Source organism: Saccharomyces cerevisiae, chromosome X (genome assembly GCF_000146045.2).
Source record: "Saccharomyces cerevisiae S288C chromosome X, complete sequence".
Lineage (NCBI taxonomy): Eukaryota > Fungi > Ascomycota > Saccharomycetes > Saccharomycetales > Saccharomycetaceae > Saccharomyces > Saccharomyces cerevisiae.
The window spans coordinates 513,803-533,936 of record NC_001142.9 but is presented as its reverse complement, the minus strand read 5'-3'; the positions used below and the strand labels follow the sequence as shown (position 1 = coordinate 533,936).

The 20,134-nt window shown below is 38.9% G+C and overlaps 11 protein-coding genes and 3 non-coding genes across 14 annotated transcripts, besides 2 other annotated features; 7 read left to right on the top strand and 7 right to left on the bottom strand.

Moving 5' to 3' along the window:
- Positions 1-177: 177 nt before the first annotated feature.
- On the bottom strand, positions 178-1,875 carry RAD7 (UV-damaged DNA-binding protein RAD7; the record flags this gene model as incomplete). The annotated part of the gene is made up of 1 exon (NM_001181710.1): positions 178-1,875. One exon carries the CDS (start codon positions 1,873-1,875, stop codon positions 178-180), a length of 1,698 nt encoding a protein of 565 aa, NP_012586.1.
- Positions 1,876-2,038: 163 nt separating this feature from the next.
- SUF23 lies at positions 2,039-2,109 on the bottom strand. Its single transcript has one exon. It is a non-coding gene; the product is annotated as a tRNA-Gly (tRNA).
- A 152-nt stretch (positions 2,110-2,261) lies between these two features.
- Positions 2,262-2,421: a long terminal repeat (Ty1 LTR).
- Positions 2,422-2,570: 149 nt separating this feature from the next.
- On the bottom strand, positions 2,571-4,076 carry OSM1 (fumarate reductase; the record flags this gene model as incomplete). The annotated part of the gene is made up of 1 exon (NM_001181709.1): positions 2,571-4,076. The coding sequence occupies one exon, from the start codon at positions 4,074-4,076 to the stop codon at positions 2,571-2,573; it is 1,506 nt and encodes a 501-aa protein (NP_012585.1).
- Positions 4,077-4,532: 456 nt separating this feature from the next.
- ISY1 (Isy1p) lies at positions 4,533-5,240 on the bottom strand (the record flags this gene model as incomplete). The annotated part of the gene is made up of 1 exon (NM_001181708.3): positions 4,533-5,240. One exon carries the CDS (start codon positions 5,238-5,240, stop codon positions 4,533-4,535), a length of 708 nt encoding a protein of 235 aa, NP_012584.3.
- Positions 5,241-5,460: 220 nt separating this feature from the next.
- Positions 5,461-7,053, top strand: UTR1 (NADH/NAD(+) kinase; the record flags this gene model as incomplete). Its single annotated transcript, NM_001181707.1, has 1 exon — positions 5,461-7,053. The coding sequence occupies one exon, from the start codon at positions 5,461-5,463 to the stop codon at positions 7,051-7,053; it is 1,593 nt and encodes a 530-aa protein (NP_012583.1).
- A 219-nt stretch (positions 7,054-7,272) lies between these two features.
- On the bottom strand, positions 7,273-7,602 carry CYC1 (cytochrome c; the record flags this gene model as incomplete). Its single annotated transcript, NM_001181706.1, has 1 exon — positions 7,273-7,602. The coding sequence occupies one exon, from the start codon at positions 7,600-7,602 to the stop codon at positions 7,273-7,275; it is 330 nt and encodes a 109-aa protein (NP_012582.1).
- Positions 7,603-8,555: 953 nt separating this feature from the next.
- ANB1 (translation elongation factor eIF-5A) lies at positions 8,556-9,029 on the top strand (the record flags this gene model as incomplete). The annotated part of the gene is made up of 1 exon (NM_001181705.3): positions 8,556-9,029. One exon carries the CDS (start codon positions 8,556-8,558, stop codon positions 9,027-9,029), a length of 474 nt encoding a protein of 157 aa, NP_012581.3.
- An 814-nt stretch (positions 9,030-9,843) lies between these two features.
- YNCJ0023C lies at positions 9,844-9,925 on the top strand. Its single transcript has one exon. It is a non-coding gene; the product is annotated as a tRNA-Ser (tRNA).
- Positions 9,926-10,074: 149 nt separating this feature from the next.
- On the bottom strand, positions 10,075-11,889 carry TAH11 (Tah11p; the record flags this gene model as incomplete). Its single annotated transcript, NM_001181704.1, has 1 exon — positions 10,075-11,889. One exon carries the CDS (start codon positions 11,887-11,889, stop codon positions 10,075-10,077), a length of 1,815 nt encoding a protein of 604 aa, NP_012580.1.
- A 445-nt stretch (positions 11,890-12,334) lies between these two features.
- Positions 12,335-14,299, top strand: SSC1 (Hsp70 family ATPase SSC1; the record flags this gene model as incomplete). Its single annotated transcript, NM_001181703.1, has 1 exon — positions 12,335-14,299. The coding sequence occupies one exon, from the start codon at positions 12,335-12,337 to the stop codon at positions 14,297-14,299; it is 1,965 nt and encodes a 654-aa protein (NP_012579.1).
- A 452-nt stretch (positions 14,300-14,751) lies between these two features.
- Positions 14,752-15,174, top strand: VPS55 (Vps55p; the record flags this gene model as incomplete). The annotated part of the gene is made up of 1 exon (NM_001181702.3): positions 14,752-15,174. One exon carries the CDS (start codon positions 14,752-14,754, stop codon positions 15,172-15,174), a length of 423 nt encoding a protein of 140 aa, NP_012578.3.
- Positions 15,175-15,837: 663 nt separating this feature from the next.
- Positions 15,838-15,978: a long terminal repeat (Ty1 LTR).
- Positions 15,979-16,052: 74 nt separating this feature from the next.
- Positions 16,053-16,124, top strand: IMT3. The gene has a single exon. It is a non-coding gene; the product is annotated as a tRNA-Met (tRNA).
- A 299-nt stretch (positions 16,125-16,423) lies between these two features.
- On the top strand, positions 16,424-17,476 carry POL32 (DNA polymerase delta subunit POL32; the record flags this gene model as incomplete). Its single annotated transcript, NM_001181701.1, has 1 exon — positions 16,424-17,476. The coding sequence occupies one exon, from the start codon at positions 16,424-16,426 to the stop codon at positions 17,474-17,476; it is 1,053 nt and encodes a 350-aa protein (NP_012577.1).
- Positions 17,477-17,647: 171 nt separating this feature from the next.
- On the bottom strand, positions 17,648-19,882 carry NUP85 (Nup85p; the record flags this gene model as incomplete). Its single annotated transcript, NM_001181700.1, has 1 exon — positions 17,648-19,882. The coding sequence occupies one exon, from the start codon at positions 19,880-19,882 to the stop codon at positions 17,648-17,650; it is 2,235 nt and encodes a 744-aa protein (NP_012576.1).
- Positions 19,883-20,134: the final 252 nt, after the last annotated feature.

Sequence of the window (20,134 nt, the reverse complement as noted above, 5' to 3'; positions counted from 1 at the left end):
ACATAAGTTTACACTTTTTTTTTTACTATTATTGTTTGTTTATTATTCGCGAGATGCCATAAAATCCCTTCAATAGAAAATAAAGGCAACATTTGACGATCTGAGTATAATAGGAATAAAAACATTAGTCAATTTTCCGTTTTCTATCTAATACACGTTTTATATGTCTTTATTTTATTATATACTGTCACTCTGTCTCCCTATCAACGTAAGTCCAGGCCTCATTGTGGCCTTTTCAGTAACCAAATTGTCTCCGAAAACATCAATTACAGTTAAATTCGGATTTTGCTCACCCAACATTTGAATCACCGAGTCATCAACACAACGTACAAAACCAAGATCAAGATACGTCAGATTAGGACAGGCTAACGCCACAAATGCCTCCTTAGTTAGCTCTTTTAATGAATTGAGATTTAAGCTTCTCAGACTATCTCTTGCTCCGTTAAGCAATAGCTCTATAATTGCCATATCGCCCAATTGTAGACATCTTCTAAAGCTGCATTCAATCAAATTATTCAGTTCTACTTTGCTGAAAAAGTACGACAGTGAATCTGTAGTGATCTGATCTGATTCTTCCAAGCTCAATACCTCCAATGGACATTTCTCAGGAATGAATGCAGTCAGACCATTGATTATCATTGAATCTGTCAAGTCAATACAGCCATTCAAAACCAATTTACGTAACGTGCGCCCGATTTGACCTAGCAGATTTATGATGATCTCATCGTTAACATCCTCTTCATTGAATGGATATTCAATACAGAGACTGTGAAATTCGTCGTTGACTAGGTACTGCGGTAATAAAGCGTAATTTGATATAGAATCTAGTCTGGATAACCCTAAGGATACCAAGGTAGAACCGCAGTTGATCAATAAATTAGATAATGATTTGTCGGTGAAGCGGTGCGTATTAGAAATGTGGAACTCTTCTAATCTACCTTTCATTATTACAAAGAACTTCTCCCATGTGTCCTCGTTGATCAGAAATGGTCCATCTAAATTCAGTGATTTCAAGTTCGGAAGCTTTTCAGCAATGTAAAGCAATGATTCATGGTTCAACTGCCCACACATTTGTAGGGATAATTCGGTTAGGTGTGGCGAAAAAATGGCTAGCGTTTTGTAACCATCAAATGAAATTTTAGAACAATCGCTGAAAGTTAACCTTTTTAGATCTGTCTTCAAGAAAAGTTGCAGAGTATGATCATTCAGGGCCCTATTCTTCGATAGTGCTTTTGCCAAATTATTCAAATTAGCGGTTGATACGCCACCAAGGACATCTCTCAATTTGTTAAATACCAACTTTGATGATTCATCAGCCTCTTTTTGCCACTTGGATATATTTTCACTAATTTTCGTAATACAAAGACTTTGTAAGCTGGATACTTTGTTGACGCGTCTATCCAATAGGTCAGCTGCTCTTTTACGCTTTCTGCGACGATTTTGGATAATTTTTGCAGTATTTTGCCTTTTTTTAGTCAATGATTCCCGGTCATTAGCCGAACTTAAACTGACTGGCGTGTCAGAAATGTGGCTAGTTTCATATTCTTCTTCATCACTATCAGCAGGGACTAATTTCATCCTGGCATCGTAGGAAACCTGAGCTCTTTCTGTCTCGGTACCACTACCTGTTCCAATTTCATCAATTTCTTCATCTTCAACTACTCGAGATATCTCGGCAGTAAAGCTATCATCCTCCGCTTTACCTTTTTTTTCGTCTGTTGCATCTTCTTGCTTCTTCGACTGTCGCTGGTACCATTTTTGTTTGATATTTTCAGCACTGATCCCTTCTTCTCTTAAAAATTGAGTCAAGGCAGAATTTGGTCCCTTAACTTCATTTTCTCCACCTCTTTTTGGTCGGTTTCTACTGCGATACATTTCTTCCCCTCTCGTGATTTCTAGATAATAGCTTATACAAAGACACTTCGGAGTTACTCTAGGACTATTTCAGTTTTTTTTCACTAACTTCGTCCCAATCCTTTATTCCATTTTTGCTTCCATAAATAAGTTTTCTTATTTTCCAGAAAAAAAGAAAAGAAACTGCGCAAGCCCGGAATCGAACCGGGGGCCCAACGATGGCAACGTTGGATTTTACCACTAAACCACTTGCGCTCACTAATTGTTAAACGTGTCAATTATGTGTACAGTTACAAAATAATGAAGCACAAGAGACCCTACTATTACGTTAACATAATTTACTGCGCAAGAAGATAATATGAATCGTGTAGAAAAGTCATTCAGTTTGTTAGAAGAGGGAACATTGACATTGATAATGTAAAAGGATAGGCAATGGTGACACTTCAACGCAAAGAAGAAATTGCAGTATTATCGTGTAGAATCATGCTCTCTCTTGTAGATTCCTATATCGTCGGGGAGAAACCTCTACCATATTCTGTAAACCTAATACTATAGCTTTTCCCAACAAGATATATTCTTCATTTGGAACTCCAAAGAAAAGAAAAAATCGTATATCGTTACGGAAAGAAATAGCAAACAGTATATCCTATCATGTCGCATTAATTATTGAAATGTAAAGTACGTTGCAAAAATATCTTTTATTTCCCTATAAATTCTCAGTACAATTTTGCTATGTTATCCGCAGCTGTCTTTCCAAAGACAACACACTCTAACAAACTAGATCCACCCAATCTGTTGGCTCCATGAACACCACCCGAAACTTCACCAGCAGCAAATATCCCATTAGATAGAACGCTTTCCGAATTTTTCTTAATTACCTGAGATTTCTCATTAATTTTCACACCACCCATTGTGAAATGAACAACTGGTGTAACTTCCCCAACATAAACAGTTGATTCAGTCGAAATATCTTTATCAAAGGCATTGATAATCAATGGCCTATCAAACGTATCCTTAGTATTAACATCGGAATAGCTCTTCAGTTCAGTTACCAGTTCAGAAGCTGTAGTTTGTAGGTCATATTGTCGGATCAGATCGTTGATTGACACTTTTTTGATTAAGTTTTTGGACATATAAAAGTTTATGTTATTCGTATAGTTCTCGTAGACTTTGTCGCTCATTACCAAAAGTGCTCTATTATCATTTTTCGGACATTTAGACTGTATTTCCATGGTTACTGTATCTCTGGTGCTCAATTCATTTGTAAACCTTCTTCCAGTGGTGGGATGCAATAAGATGCCGCCTAAACCCCTCAATGCCTCTGCAGCCAAAAACTTCCAGTTATTTTCACGGTCATTTGGATCAATGAAGCCGGTAGGGTGTACCTGCACTTGATCCATATCAATCAATTCGGCACCCAACTTTGAAAGGATTTTTTGACCATCACCTGTAGTCTGTTTGCCATTAGTAGTTGGCAAGTGAATCAAATTTGGTGAGTACTCTTTCAACATTTCCTTAGAGTAACCAAATCCACCTGAGCAAAACACGACATGGTGTGACTTCATGATTTTACGGTTTCCGTTCTCGTCCATATATACTACACCAGTAACATGACCTTGATTATCAAGCTCGATATCCACTACTTCACTGTTTAGCATAATCTGCACGAGATTGGAATCTTTGGAAGAGATATCCTTTAGTTTTTTTGATAACGCTTGCACGATTTCAAAACCTGGTGGTAATTTGCCAGAAGATCTATGGGTCCTTGGAACAGAGTGACCGCCCAATTGCGCAAGGAGGTCTAATTTCAAATCGAATTCTGTTTGCAACCACCTGATAGCACTCTTGGATTCCTTAGTCAACTTATCCATCAGTGATGGAACCCCTCTGCCTTTAGCCGAATGCAAAGTATCTTTCAAAAACAATTCGGGAGTGTCCATTACCTTTAAATTTTGTTGAGTGTCTGTGTGAGCACCATTAATACCACTAGAAGCCTTTATAGAATTCCCACCAATAGAAGCCGCCTTATCCAAAAGCACAACAGGAATTCTGTATTTACTAATGAGACGATTACTTGTGGTTAAGCCTGCCAAACCAGAGCCAATGACCACCACTGGTTGTTTCATTGACGTTTGATCTGTGCCACTTAATGTTCTTTTCAAAACTATTATCAATACGAATATTGAGACGTAAATGAAAACCCTTCTCACAGATCTAATCATTTTCCTAAGACTCGGGATGATATAGAATTATTAAGGTATTTCCTATCATAAAATCTTTCCCTTTTCGGCGGTTTTGTTTTAAATCTGGATTTCTAAGCAAAGGATTTTCGCTAGTTTTTTTTTTTCAAGTAGCTCGTAAAAAGAAAACGAGAGCTACTCCTGCATGATTCATATAAGATTTGACGAGTGTATAAGATACATTTGTATTGGTGTACATTATGAAATCTATGTAATCTACCTAAGCGTAAAAAGGAGATCTTGCCTTCGATAACTAGTACGGTGGAAGAATTACATTTAATAACGAACGGGACAATATGATATCATAGAAGAAAAAAAAATGAGTCCCGATCACTATTTTACTTCATATCTGCAGCTCGGACATGTTTGAAGATTATAATGCTTGTGATGGTCATTCGAAATAGTGCCTCTTCTAAATGTTTGAATAATTTTCCATAGCTAAAGGTTAAGTTCATCCATTAGTTTCTTTTTTCTTCTTTGCACTAACCAATGCTCCATATCTGCCAGAGTTGGTACATGGATTTCTTGTGTCTGCCTTGACATTTCTTCTTCATCTTCATTCACAGGCACATTATAATGTGCTTTCAAAATGGATGTCCAGTTAGCCTCAAATTCGGTTAAGGCGGCTGTGACTTTGCCATGGTAATAAAAATCATTTCTATCCTTCGGTATGCATTTGGTGTTTATAGAACCCCCATCATTCTGCCTTTGAGACTGCTTGAGCCATTCTTTTACTTCAGGCAATTCCAGGGCTCTTCCAAAATATCTCTTACCATTTATCAGCTTTCCTGAATTCATCAGCACATGACTGTCTTCTAACCTTTTCCTCTTGGTTTTTTTTTCCATAAGTGTATGGTCAATGTGCCACTGCCATCTCTTCCATTCTTTGAAAAGATTATTAAGTTCGTCGTTAAGTTCCGCAATCTGCATTTCATTTAAAGACGGATCATATATTCTTGTGCTTTTTTGTTTTATCTCTTTACTTACTTGTCGCTTCCATTCGTTGGCCTCTTTTATGGATTTTACCTTAGACACGTTCCTGGGCCTCTGGTAACGTGAATAATCCTTGTATCCACCTGCCGACTCTGCTTGCTGCTCTTGAAATCGTACCAGAACTGAGTTGGCCTTATCTACATTTCTACTCATTTTGAATGCACAGGTATCTGATTACTGATGTGGTGCGCCTTGCGATATAACGGTGTGTCACTTTTATTTGCTCTTTCATGCATCCTGAAATTATTTCACCGCACTACGCAAAGAGAACGGAGAAAAAGGTATAATAGGGCAAATGATCATTGACATCGTGATCGTAAGCCAAAAAAAAATACAATAGGCTCCCTAAATAAGTAGAGTAAAAGCTCTTGAGATGAAGGAGAATGACATGAATAATGGCGTAGATAAATGGGTAAATGAGGAAGATGGTCGAAATGATCATCATAACAACAATAATAACTTGATGAAGAAGGCCATGATGAACAATGAGCAAATTGATAGAACTCAGGATATCGACAACGCCAAAGAAATGTTGAGGAAAATATCAAGTGAAAGCAGCTCGCGCAGAAGCTCCCTGTTGAATAAAGATTCATCTCTCGTGAACGGCAATGCAAACAGTGGCGGTGGTACGAGCATTAACGGAACAAGAGGAAGTTCTAAGAGTAGTAATACACACTTTCAGTATGCCTCCACGGCGTATGGTGTAAGAATGTTGAGTAAAGATATATCTAATACCAAAGTGGAACTGGATGTGGAAAATTTGATGATTGTTACGAAACTCAACGATGTCTCACTGTATTTCTTAACAAGAGAGTTGGTAGAATGGGTTTTGGTACATTTTCCACGTGTGACTGTTTATGTGGATTCCGAATTGAAAAACAGCAAAAAATTTGCCGCTGGCGAGTTATGTGAAGATAGTAAATGTAGAGAATCAAGGATCAAGTATTGGACAAAGGATTTCATCAGGGAACATGATGTTTTCTTCGATTTGGTAGTGACTTTGGGTGGCGACGGTACTGTTCTTTTTGTAAGTTCCATTTTTCAGAGACATGTACCACCCGTTATGTCGTTTTCATTAGGGTCTCTAGGATTTTTAACAAATTTTAAGTTTGAACATTTCAGGGAGGATTTACCTCGGATTATGAATCATAAAATCAAGACAAATTTACGGTTGAGGTTGGAGTGCACAATTTATCGTAGACACCGCCCTGAAGTAGACCCAAACACGGGGAAGAAAATATGTGTGGTGGAAAAACTAAGCACACACCACATTTTGAACGAAGTGACCATCGATCGTGGTCCAAGTCCTTTTCTATCCATGTTAGAATTGTATGGTGACGGCTCATTAATGACCGTTGCGCAGGCGGACGGACTGATTGCTGCTACTCCGACTGGGTCCACGGCCTATTCTTTGAGTGCAGGTGGGTCATTGGTATGCCCAACCGTCAATGCAATCGCTTTAACACCCATTTGTCCACATGCATTGAGTTTCAGACCCATCATCTTACCAGAAAGTATAAATTTAAAAGTGAAAGTCTCGATGAAGTCAAGGGCTCCAGCATGGGCGGCTTTTGATGGGAAAGATAGAATTGAATTGCAAAAAGGTGATTTTATAACCATATGCGCCAGCCCATATGCTTTTCCAACCGTGGAAGCCTCGCCCGATGAGTTTATTAACAGTATCAGTCGACAACTAAACTGGAATGTGAGGGAACAACAAAAGTCCTTTACGCATATTTTGTCCCAAAAGAACCAAGAAAAATATGCACATGAGGCGAACAAAGTCAGAAATCAAGCAGAACCTTTAGAGGTAATAAGAGATAAATACTCTCTGGAAGCAGACGCTACTAAGGAAAACAACAACGGAAGCGATGATGAGAGCGACGATGAGAGTGTAAACTGCGAAGCTTGCAAATTAAAGCCTTCGAGCGTCCCAAAACCTTCTCAAGCAAGGTTTTCAGTATAATGTTACATGCGTACACGCGTTTGTACAGAAAAAAAAGAAAAATTTGAAATATAAATAACGTTCTTAATACTAACATAACTATTAAAAAAAATAAATAGGGACCTAGACTTCAGGTTGTCTAACTCCTTCCTTTTCGGTTAGAGCGGATGTGGGAGGAGGGCGTGAATGTAAGCGTGACATAACTAATTACATGATATCGACAAAGGAAAAGGGGCCTGTTTACTCACAGGCTTTTTTCAAGTAGGTAATTAAGTCGTTTCTGTCTTTTTCCTTCTTCAACCCACCAAAGGCCATCTTGGTACCAGGAATATATTTCTTTGGGTTAGTCAAGTACTCTGACATGTTATTTTCGTCCCACAACACGTTTTTCTTGATATTGGCATCTGTGTACGAATACCCTTCAGCTTGACCAGAGTGTCTGCCAAAGATACCATGCAAGTTTGGACCAACCTTATGTGGGCCACCCTTTTCCACGGTGTGGCATTGTAGACATCTAGTCTTGAAAAGTGTAGCACCTTTCTTAGCAGAACCGGCCTTGAATTCAGTCATTATTAATTTAGTGTGTGTATTTGTGTTTGTGTGTCTATAGAAGTATAGTAATTTATGCTGCAAAGGTCCTAATGTATAAGGAAAGAATATTTAGAGAAAAGAAGAAAACAAGAGTTTTATATACATACAGAGCACATGCATGCCATATGATCATGTGTCGTCGCACACATATATATATGCCTGTATGTGTCAGCACTAAAGTTGCCTGGCCATCCACGCTATATATACACGCCTGGCGGATCTGCTCGAGGATTGCCTACGCGTGGGCTTGATCCACCAACCAACGCTCGCCAAATGAACTGGCGCTTTGGTCTTCTGCCATCGTCCGTAAACCCCGGCCAAAGAGACCGGAAAGATCGGTGAAAACATCTTGATCTTGCTCCCGGGAATTTTAGATTCAGGTAGGAAATTGATTACATCAATACTGTTACCCTGAATCATATTCGACGATGTCGTCTCACACGGAAATATAATTCATTTCTTGGTTTTCCAAAAAAATTTTCATTTTTTTTCACTTTTTTGTTTCGTCCTCCTTTTTTTTTTTTTTTTTTTATTTTTTTTCCTGTGTTCACCTTTTTTTTTTTCAGTTGACATCTTTCTGCATTCTTTTCTGTGTTTTTTTTTTTTTTTTTCGTTTTTCCATTGTTCGTTCGTTGCCTGTTTTTTCGCCCTATTGTTCTCGAGCCTAAAAATTTTTTCCTTTCCTGCTTTCCTTTCTTCGTTCAAAGTTTCCTATTCCATTGTTCTCTTTGGTAAACTCATTGTTGTCGGAACTCAGATATATTCAGGTCAATTTACTGTACTTCAATTGACTTTTTTCTTGAAATTTCAACTTGCCTTTTCAACTTGTTCTTCTTTTTTAATCTTATTCTACACTTTAGTTCCCTTACCTTGTTCCTAATTATTGTCTAGCAAAAAGAAAACATACACCTATTTCATTCACACACTAAAACATGTCTGACGAAGAACACACCTTTGAAAATGCTGACGCTGGTGCCTCCGCCACCTACCCAATGCAATGTTCTGCCTTGAGAAAGAATGGTTTCGTTGTCATCAAAGGTAGACCATGTAAGATTGTCGACATGTCCACTTCCAAGACCGGTAAGCACGGTCACGCCAAGGTCCATTTGGTTACCCTTGATATCTTCACTGGTAAGAAGTTGGAAGATTTGTCTCCATCCACTCACAACTTGGAAGTTCCATTTGTCAAGAGAAGCGAATACCAATTGTTGGATATTGATGATGGCTACTTGTCCTTGATGACCATGGACGGTGAAACCAAAGACGATGTCAAGGCACCAGAAGGTGAATTGGGTGACAGCATGCAAGCTGCTTTCGATGAAGGTAAGGATTTGATGGTCACTATCATTTCTGCCATGGGTGAAGAAGCTGCCATCTCCTTCAAGGAAGCTCCAAGATCTGATTAGATATTTTAGATTTCTATAGCTTACAAAATACGCGATGTTTTTTTGATCTAGAAATCTTATTTATACATTTTATATAATATTATAATAATCATAATCATAATTATTCATCCTAACTAACTTCGTTCTGTTTCAGCTACGAAGTTGCCTTCATTATCGCTACGTTCGTGTTAATTGGTGTTTGATACCATAGTCACTTATGACGACGTGCAGAACTTTTTTTTTTGACGGATATTTTCCCCTCAATATGCCGAGGATGATTACTTTATAATTTGCCTTCTTTCGGTTCCTTCTTCTTTTTAATTTAGCTGACGGGAACATGTGTATATACCCCAGAAGAATTTAAACAGAAATTTTTTTGAGCATTTTACGAAAATATTAAAAACTAGGGCTACAGATATCAGAGAAAAAATTACTTATATGATGACAATAACTTAATATCACAGTCACTATCGTTCTCGCCTTTATATGCGCAGTGACAGCATTCGACTTTTCCTTGGAAGGGACCCGATCAACGAAACTTCAAAAAGAGTAGAAGTCAAAATATTTTTTGCACGACGAGGGTGACAGACCGTGCTATGTCCACAAATGAGGCCCTGCTTTCCCAAGATAAATTGCGTAAACATATAATTGTTACAAATCCAAGGCTCTGTGATTTCTTCACCAAGTGTAGTTGTGATGTATGATGTGTAGGATAAGTAATGACCGGTAAATCAAGCTGGTAAAAAGTCCTAATAACAAGCCCGAATCTGGAATAATGGTAATATTCCCATGCCAGGTGGACAGTGTTGTCCTTAAACAAACTCAAGAGATTAAAGGCAACTTGGCCGAGTGGTTAAGGCGAAAGATTAGAAATCTTTTGGGCTTTGCCCGCGCAGGTTCGAGTCCTGCAGTTGTCGTTATTTTTTATTTCCCTTTCTTTTCGTACATACACAATGCACAGTCTTCAAAGTAAAATACCAACGTATGTATCAAGATCAATTTTTTTTCTTTTTTTTTTTTTTTTACCGTAAATGTACGTATTCTACCTTATATCTAAAAATATTCTTCAATCTTGTTGTTTTGATTTGTGGATTTGCAACAGCTTAGAAAATCTGTTTTTATCCAAACTGTTCCATCTATAAACTTTTAACCCACCATCCACTTGATGAACAGATATGTCCATTGGTAGGATACCTTGTAGCCCAGCTAAAATTTCACTTGCTTCTTTTGTACCGATAGGATTATTACTATCTTGTAAACTATCTACGATTAGCGAGCTTAGATATGTCTCTGTATAAGGCTGGCCCCTGGTCAGCGAAAAAAGAATATCAAATACCTGAGTCATTTTCATCGCTAGAAACTGCTGGTAACGTTTTTGCCTTTGAGAAAGCAATGCGGCCGAACGTCTCTCTCTTTCACGCAGTCTGTCCATAAGGTTTGCTTGCGAATCAGGCATCTTCTCTTTGTACATGAAATTTTCCTTACTATTCGCCAAATATCTTGAGTTATTCAAGGCATTAGCATTAGAGCTCTTCGTTTGCACTTTACTGCTCAAGACTGTTTTAGAATTAGAGCTGGACCTTCTTTTATTTATTTTGAAAGCGGGTACATCAGTCATAATCTCATCCTTGGAAGCTATCACTTGTTGGTACCACGACTCTGCCCTTTCCACGAATGCCAAAGTCCTAGACTTATTGGTCAACGTTGTTAGATTGTCTCTTTTGGGTAGATTCATGGTCAGCTCCCCTCTAGAGTTCAGTTCCACTACGTATGCATCAGACCAAATGGTCAATAACTTCAAAATATCATCCTGCACTATTTTCCTTTTCATCATGCTGGATATCTGGGGTAACAAAACGTGCAGCTCTGGTGGGACGCCCGTGGATCTGGAAAGAGCGTTTAAAGACAATACAGTCTCGCAAACAGTAAACAACTCCTTAACAAACTTCATTGCGTCTTGGAGTCTTAGAATACTAAGCTCCCGTGGGTAGTATTGCTGAGCGACTTTTGGGAAAGCCTTAATTTGTTGCTCCAACAAATGATTGGCAATCGTACCCTCTCCTTTACTCGAGATTGGCGTAGTAAGTGGAGGCCAGATGGTCAACGAAACAATGTTCGCACGAGGATCTATCTGGAGTGGTGAGGTAGTGTGCATACCTTGAGACCAGCGCGCAAGGAGGGTCCCCGTGTGGAACAGAAGACAATCGGGTTCATCAATACTCACCCAAGAATTGTCCGTCGTCGCCATAGTCGATGGCTTGTACCTTATAGCCTTGGCACAGGGGAAGATGGTCAACACGCCCGTCGGAAGAAAAGTAACATAGTCCCTTTCAAACAGGTACTGGAAATCGTCGCCAGTGGGCAGCACGGTAGCACCTGCATCTGCACCATCGTGTGTACTACCATTATCATTGAAATAACGGGTCAGCTTAGTCGCATAATGAGAGGTGCTGATACAGTCTTGCAATTCTGCGCTAGAAACCACACTTTTCACACACAGTTGGGCGAAAAACAGACCCAGTTTGAACAGCCTACTATATATGGAGCACAGTGACTCATTCCTGCACTTCCGATCGAAGCGTAATTGAGGATCAGTGTCAAATATGTACTGCTCCAGCCAAACATCATCTTCTAGCGGTAATGTACCCGTAAAGTTCGCATCAAAACCTTGACTCGTGTCAGGCAGGTCCTTTGTCGTGAGCCCCGCTAGTAGTGCATCTAGAACAGCCTTGTTAGCATAATTTTTTAACAGAAAGGTGTCATGCTGTAGCAAAATTGCCCTCACCACCGGCAACAGCTGCTCTTCATCTGAAACTCTATTCAAATCTATCACAGGCACGCGCAAAACCTCCTTCCTCCTACTATTAGCTGTGCCACTCATAAATCACGACGCTACGTAGTTCAGCTCACTGTCATGATACCAACTACCGCAACTAACATCTGCTTATATTAAACTCTTCCGCATCATCGCAATGGTACAATGTGCTAAAGCTAGTGCCTTAGATGCGCTGAATAATTGTATATCACCCACAACGGCAGAGCTTTTCCATGGGCTTCGGCCCGGTTCCACCGCCCCCTGCCTCTTTTTCCGGTGACCGCTTACGGTGCGGTGTATAAAAACGAACGATCCAACGCCGGCTCGACGCTTGGGAACTTTTGGGTTCTTTGTTCCACGTTTGAAAACTCCATACGTTGCTGTCCTCCTCTGCCTGCTGTACATATCGACGCCCCGCTGCTCACCAACCTTTGCCAGAGTGACAACTTTTGTATTTACGACCCATTTAATATAATTAAGACTACACAAATCTCATATTATACGCACCAAGATGCTTGCTGCTAAAAACATACTAAACAGGTCAAGCTTGTCTAGCTCTTTCCGTATTGCCACACGTTTGCAGTCAACCAAGGTTCAAGGTTCCGTCATCGGTATCGATTTGGGTACCACCAACTCTGCGGTTGCCATTATGGAAGGTAAAGTTCCAAAAATTATTGAAAACGCCGAAGGTTCCAGAACTACTCCTTCTGTAGTAGCTTTCACTAAAGAGGGAGAACGTTTGGTTGGTATTCCAGCCAAGCGTCAAGCCGTAGTGAACCCAGAAAACACCCTATTTGCTACCAAGCGTTTGATTGGTCGTCGTTTCGAAGACGCTGAAGTGCAAAGAGATATCAAGCAAGTTCCATACAAGATCGTCAAGCACTCCAACGGGGATGCTTGGGTTGAGGCCAGAGGTCAAACTTACTCACCAGCCCAAATCGGTGGGTTCGTCTTGAACAAGATGAAGGAAACAGCTGAGGCCTACTTGGGTAAGCCAGTTAAGAATGCTGTTGTCACTGTCCCAGCTTATTTCAACGACTCTCAAAGACAAGCTACTAAAGACGCAGGCCAAATTGTTGGTTTGAACGTTTTACGTGTCGTCAATGAACCAACCGCCGCTGCCTTAGCTTACGGTTTGGAAAAATCCGACTCTAAAGTTGTTGCCGTTTTCGATTTGGGTGGTGGTACTTTCGATATCTCCATCTTAGATATTGACAACGGTGTTTTTGAAGTTAAGTCCACTAACGGTGACACTCATTTGGGTGGTGAAGATTTCGACATCTATTTGTTGAGAGAGATTGTTTCTCGTTTCAAGACCGAAACTGGTATTGATTTGGAAAATGACCGTATGGCTATCCAAAGAATTAGAGAAGCTGCTGAAAAGGCTAAGATTGAGCTATCTTCTACCGTTTCCACTGAAATCAACCTGCCATTTATCACTGCTGATGCCTCAGGTCCAAAGCATATCAACATGAAGTTCTCCAGGGCTCAATTCGAGACTTTGACAGCCCCACTAGTTAAGAGAACTGTCGACCCAGTCAAGAAGGCTTTGAAAGACGCCGGTTTGTCTACTTCAGACATATCTGAAGTCTTATTGGTCGGTGGTATGTCCAGAATGCCTAAGGTTGTCGAAACCGTTAAATCTTTGTTTGGTAAGGACCCATCTAAGGCCGTCAACCCAGATGAAGCTGTTGCCATTGGTGCTGCTGTGCAAGGTGCTGTCTTGTCCGGTGAGGTTACTGACGTCTTATTATTAGATGTTACCCCATTGTCTCTAGGTATCGAAACTTTAGGTGGTGTTTTCACAAGATTGATTCCAAGAAACACTACTATTCCAACAAAGAAATCTCAAATCTTCTCCACTGCCGCTGCTGGTCAAACTTCTGTTGAAATCAGAGTTTTCCAAGGTGAAAGAGAATTGGTTAGAGACAACAAATTGATTGGTAACTTCACTTTAGCCGGTATCCCACCTGCTCCAAAGGGTGTCCCACAAATCGAAGTCACTTTTGACATCGATGCCGATGGTATTATTAACGTTTCTGCTAGAGACAAAGCTACAAACAAAGATTCTTCTATTACTGTTGCCGGTTCTTCTGGTTTGTCCGAAAACGAAATTGAACAAATGGTTAACGACGCTGAAAAATTCAAGTCTCAAGATGAAGCTAGAAAACAAGCCATCGAAACTGCCAACAAGGCTGACCAATTGGCCAACGATACTGAAAACTCCTTGAAAGAATTTGAAGGTAAGGTTGACAAGGCTGAAGCCCAAAAGGTTAGGGATCAAATCACTTCCTTGAAGGAGTTGGTTGCTAGAGTACAAGGTGGCGAAGAGGTTAACGCTGAGGAGTTAAAGACCAAGACCGAAGAATTGCAAACTTCCTCGATGAAATTGTTTGAACAATTATACAAGAACGACTCTAACAACAACAACAACAACAACGGCAACAATGCCGAATCTGGTGAAACTAAGCAGTAAAAAGCAAATTCCTGTTAATAAATTACTACCACAATGTTAAACTAGAAAGAATGACAAAAAACATAATAATAACTAACCAGTATTTTTGTTTCTTTATTTTTTAAGAACATTTATATACATAATATACACGCCCCAAACATATATCGTTTATATAAGTACTGTTTCCTCGCATTAAGCGGGAAAGCCATGTATCTCTTGTAATTAGTTTGATCCTGTTCTATACCCAAATGTACTCCTCAAAATTATTACATTTTATTATGCCTTTTTCTTAGATGGGCTTTCACTCCACTTTACGAAAAACTGAGAAAAAAAGAGTAGGAGAAAAACTAGAAAAGGGGAATCACACACACACACACACACACACACACACACACACACACACGTCTAATATCGGCGCATATTTATCAAATCTAAAAGGCAAAGAATCTTAATACATAAAATCCCAGACGGTTATGATGGAATTCAAAGTGTCACCATTGACAAAGATTATTTCTCTGTCAGGATTCCTCGCATTGGGATTCCTTTTGGTCATACTAAGCTGCGCATTATTCCATAATTACTACCCACTATTCGATATTTTGATCTTTTTGCTTGCCCCAATACCAAACACAATTTTCAATGCAGGAAATAAATATCACACATCTGACTTCATGTCCGATTCATCAAACACTGGCCAAGATCTGGCTCACTTCCTTACAGGAATGCTGGTGACAAGCGGTATAGCACTCCCTGTTGTTTTCTATCATTGCCAATTGATTGGCCATTTGAGTTGTATCATGTGCATGATCGGTGGTCTTATCATATATTCTAGTATTGTTATTTTTAAATGGTTTTTCAAAAAAGATTTCAACGAAGATGATTCCCTTTTTGGTTAATATATAACAATTACTCATCCCCTCAACAGACTAAGCCAACTGGGTGCGTGAACCGTACATTGATATTATATAGTATGATACTCTACTCAAGGTGGGAAATCTGGCGTCGATTTCTCCTTTTTTTTAGAACTACTTAAATATAATAGATTACATAAAATTACTTTCTGTCTTTCTTCCATTTCAAGTTTTCAAACAAAAAATGCCAAGAAATTCGTGTCTTTAGCCTCTAGTTGACAGAATAATGTAGATAGGCAAAGTTGGCTGAATACATCCGTAATTTCGGGATAAGGATTGGCATTGAATCGCCACATGTCTATAATCTTATTTGAATCGATCTATGAGCGGAAACGTTGAGCAATGGTCGTACAACCATTCTGTGCCGCAATATACCTCATGAAAAGAGATGGGATTGCAAACCTTGAGAAATTAGTCTCTAGTAGGATAATGTATTGTACATTTGTTTGATTCCGCAGTTTTTATAGTGGCTTGAGATTTGTATTTCAACTAGATATGTTGAAAATATCCTCGTAGCGAATGTGGACATAGTGATAACAACAATGTCTTTGTCTTCTACACAAAGGTAAAGGTGTATAAAGCTTTACACACAATAAAGACGACACATAACAAATTATGCAACTGCGCTGCTATTGTAGGATAGCGTCCGATATTATCAATTCTTGCTTTTCAGCTTCTATTATATCTGATGACTAGTTCTCAATCTTTACGTCATCTTCCTATGGCATATTTTGTAATGTGCTAGTGACATGAATACTACTATGGATTATAGTAGGATTTCATTCTAACACAGCTCAGTGTGCAAGTTGTTTTTAATTTTACAATATGAATCTTTATTAAGTCTAAAATATTCATAAAAGTTAAGCGCCGTGGCGCAGTGGAAGCGCGCAGGGCTCATAACCCTGATGTCCTCGGATCGAAACCGAGCGGCGCTAAGCTTAATTTTTATATTTTTATCGTTTCACCTTATGAAAATTCTCGATCAGTATGCCTCAATATAGAACACTTCATTAATGGAAGTACCTTAATAAGGTTATACTAACGAATAGGTCTATTTTCCACTACGGTGTAACTTTCCGACGGAAGTAGTAAACGCGTATGAGTTAAACACGCGAAACTCTTAATTTTGAAAAGTACGCAGAAGTTCGTTACATCGCAATCAGATCAGCTCGAAATAATATTTCACATTAACTAACAACCAGAAATAGGCTTTAGTTAACTCAATCGGTAATTAATGGATCAAAAGGCGTCATATTTTATCAATGAGAAGCTCTTCACTGAGGTAAAGCCCGTCCTTTTTACGGATCTAATTCACCACTTGAAGATCGGCCCATCCATGGCCAAGAAATTAATGTTTGACTATTACAAACAGACCACCAATGCCAAATACAACTGCGTAGTGATATGCTGCTACAAAGATCAAACTATTAAAATTATTCATGATCTTTCCAACATTCCACAGCAAGATTCAATAATTGATTGTTTCATCTATGCCTTCAATCCCATGGACAGCTTCATACCATATTACGACATTATCGATCAAAAGGATTGTTTAACCATTAAAAATTCATACGAACTTAAAGTTTCTGAATCATCGAAAATTATAGAGAGGACTAAGACGTTAGAAGAGAAATCTAAACCTTTGGTAAGGCCTACAGCAAGATCAAAGACCACGCCAGAAGAAACAACCGGAAGGAAATCCAAATCTAAAGACATGGGTCTCAGGTCTACTGCACTGCTGGCTAAGATGAAAAAGGATAGAGATGACAAGGAAACCTCTAGACAAAATGAGTTACGTAAAAGGAAAGAGGAGAACTTGCAAAAAATAAATAAACAGAACCCTGAAAGAGAAGCTCAAATGAAAGAGTTAAATAATCTTTTTGTCGAAGATGACTTAGATACAGAGGAAGTAAATGGAGGGTCCAAGCCCAACTCACCTAAAGAAACTGACAGCAACGATAAGGACAAAAACAACGATGATTTAGAAGACTTGTTGGAAACGACAGCAGAAGATTCACTTATGGATGTACCTAAAATACAGCAAACAAAGCCTTCTGAAACAGAACATTCAAAGGAACCTAAATCTGAAGAAGAGCCCTCCTCTTTTATTGATGAGGATGGATATATTGTGACAAAGAGACCCGCAACTTCAACACCACCACGCAAGCCATCACCCGTGGTAAAAAGGGCATTGTCGTCTTCAAAAAAGCAAGAAACGCCGTCATCGAATAAAAGGTTAAAAAAGCAAGGAACATTGGAAAGCTTTTTCAAAAGAAAGGCAAAATAATCTTCTTTTTTTTCCAAACACTTTCCATTACTAATTGTGATGTAATGTATAATACAAATGTCAACTTACGTGATAGAAAAATAGATCAATATAAATATATATTGTTGTTTAAATTTACTTATTTTCGTCATATATCCTAATATACCATCCGAAGGACATTACTATACTGATTTACATGAACGCTTGACATAATTTGAAATTTAGTTTCTTTCTTAAATTTTTCAAAAGTGTTGCCATGCTACTAGGTAAGCTTTTATCTGCTTCAATAATGGTTTCATATAAGTTTGAACTTTTTTCATCAGCGTCATCCCATTTAGTTTCTATAACTTCAATGACTGTCGCCACTGAATCTTCATCCATTAGCTTCTTATCATCTAAAAGGAAAATTGGGTACAGGAATTTCGCCACAAGCAAAACCAAGTAATGTTTTGGTAAATAAGGGAATTCAATCAGCAAAAGCAATAGGCGCAGCGCTTGGCCCCAATCTTCTCTGTCCCTCAGCTCATAGAATTGTGACAGAACAGCATATGGCGCTAAAGTTTGACGCATAGAATTCGTCACTACACAATCTAAAATGTCTTGTGGTATTATAACGTCATCCTCTGCAGGAGAGTTTTTGCTCACAATGGCATTCAACACAGGGTCGTCCAACTTCTGGCCCTCCATGCACGAAGCTTCAAATAATAGCCACGAATATGACTTTACCAGTTCATATTTGCCCGCCCTACTAAAATTTGCGATACTTTCAATTATGTTGTGTGCCGATAACATTTGATTACCCAACGTGGTGTATATTTCCTTCGCTATTTCTGGTAGTCTCCATTCTACACATATACTTAGCATCCATTCAATGTCATCATTCGTAACAAATGGGTAGTGTGGAAGTAATTCTGCAATCACCATTTTCTTTGCACTTCTCGTCCCTGTTGCAGATAAGGCTATCAATCCAATGGCAACGGGCCATAGTTCCTTATCACCCAGTGAACACAACTCAAAAGCGAAGCTATTTAGCATATAAGATGCCATACCATTCCTATAAGAGAATAGATCTTCAAGCATTTCGTTGTCTTCATTACTATAATCATCGCTATTTTTTTCACCCTCAAAAATATTCTCTATCAAACCTTTTGCTTCACAAATCATAGCGGTAAATGCTGCTGTGCAACTATCTAAAGATTCCATTACCGGTAAAATTGAGTGTATCTTACCACTAATGATGTCGACGCATGGTTGTTCCCAATCATTTGTTATGTCTACGACGTTAGCTTCCAGTGACATTTGTAAATATTCTGCTGATAGTTCTAATGAGGGGATATAGTATAATAAAAACCCACAAAAGGACTCATACCACGTCCTTGAATACTGCAGAATTTTTCGTTGATTTCCACCAATTACTAACAAGAAATCTTCAATGTAATCCCGTAATTCACCGGAAATATCAGTAGCAGAACTACCAAAGGCTTGACTTAATTTTAGCACCAAATTTTTCCATTCTCTAAATGTACTGGACGAATCTTTTGGATATTGTTTCAGGAGTTCGATGGAGTCACTTACTGCATCAAATGAAACGGCACATGTATCACTCAAATATGGTAAAAGATCTGATCTTTCAATGCAACCTATAGCTTGGGAGAGCAGGCCTCTTAAAACAAGCTGATTCAAAAGCTTCCAGAAATATTGTGTTTCGAACACTTTTTTACCTGCTGTAGAATCCTTCACTGAAAACACTTGTTCAATATATTCTTCATCTGGTTCACCGTCTGATCTATTAATCCAGTTTAGCAATGACTCAATAAACTCTGATCTGTTCTCCTCTACATCCTGACCATCTAATATGAAGTACATTGTCCTCAGACAGTTTAAAACGGTTAAAGATTCTTCCAACTCATAAAATCGGTTCACTCTTCCATCCTGATCCTTGACTCTACCAATAAACACTTCCAATTCATTCAGAATCGCCTCCATGGCCAGATTTACTGTTGCATTATGCTCCTTCGCGAAATTAGAATTAACAACTCCAATCGTTGGTACATTAAACACTCTGTCATCACCTAAATCACGGTAAATTTCAAATAAACCTGATACGTATGCAGAAAACTCTTTGCTGGTATCTAATCTAGGAATTCTAACAGGATAAAGCTTATATTTATCTTTTGCAGTTATGAATGCCATATTTTGGTAAGAAAGTGGCCCCAGCTTGAACTTTAAAGGCATCTTGTCGCCATTTTTTTCAATCGGTTGATCATTTACAGTCATAGGGACCAGGATAGCCCCGCTGACTGGGTCCCTTTTATATAGTTGTTCTTCTTCATCGGTCTTGTTATTACTAAGTTGCGCCGTTCCGTCGTCCAAAAAATCAAATTGATCGACGTCCATAAGTAATCGATTTGAATCATCGATTGTCATATCTGATAATTGCGTTCTGGCTCACGCTTATTGACTCAACTCAAGACCGTAAGTTCAATGTTTTCTATACAACTACAATTTGTACAAGGCTTGACTTCCATCCAACTAAAAAACCTCTCCGTCGTGCGCGATCTGAAAAATTTCACTTAGCTCATCTCAAAATGATCGCTAAGAGGGCACTTGGTCACAACTACAGAATTGTTTACTAGCATAGGAACATCTCTGTCTAAGATTTAGCTTGCCATCAATTAT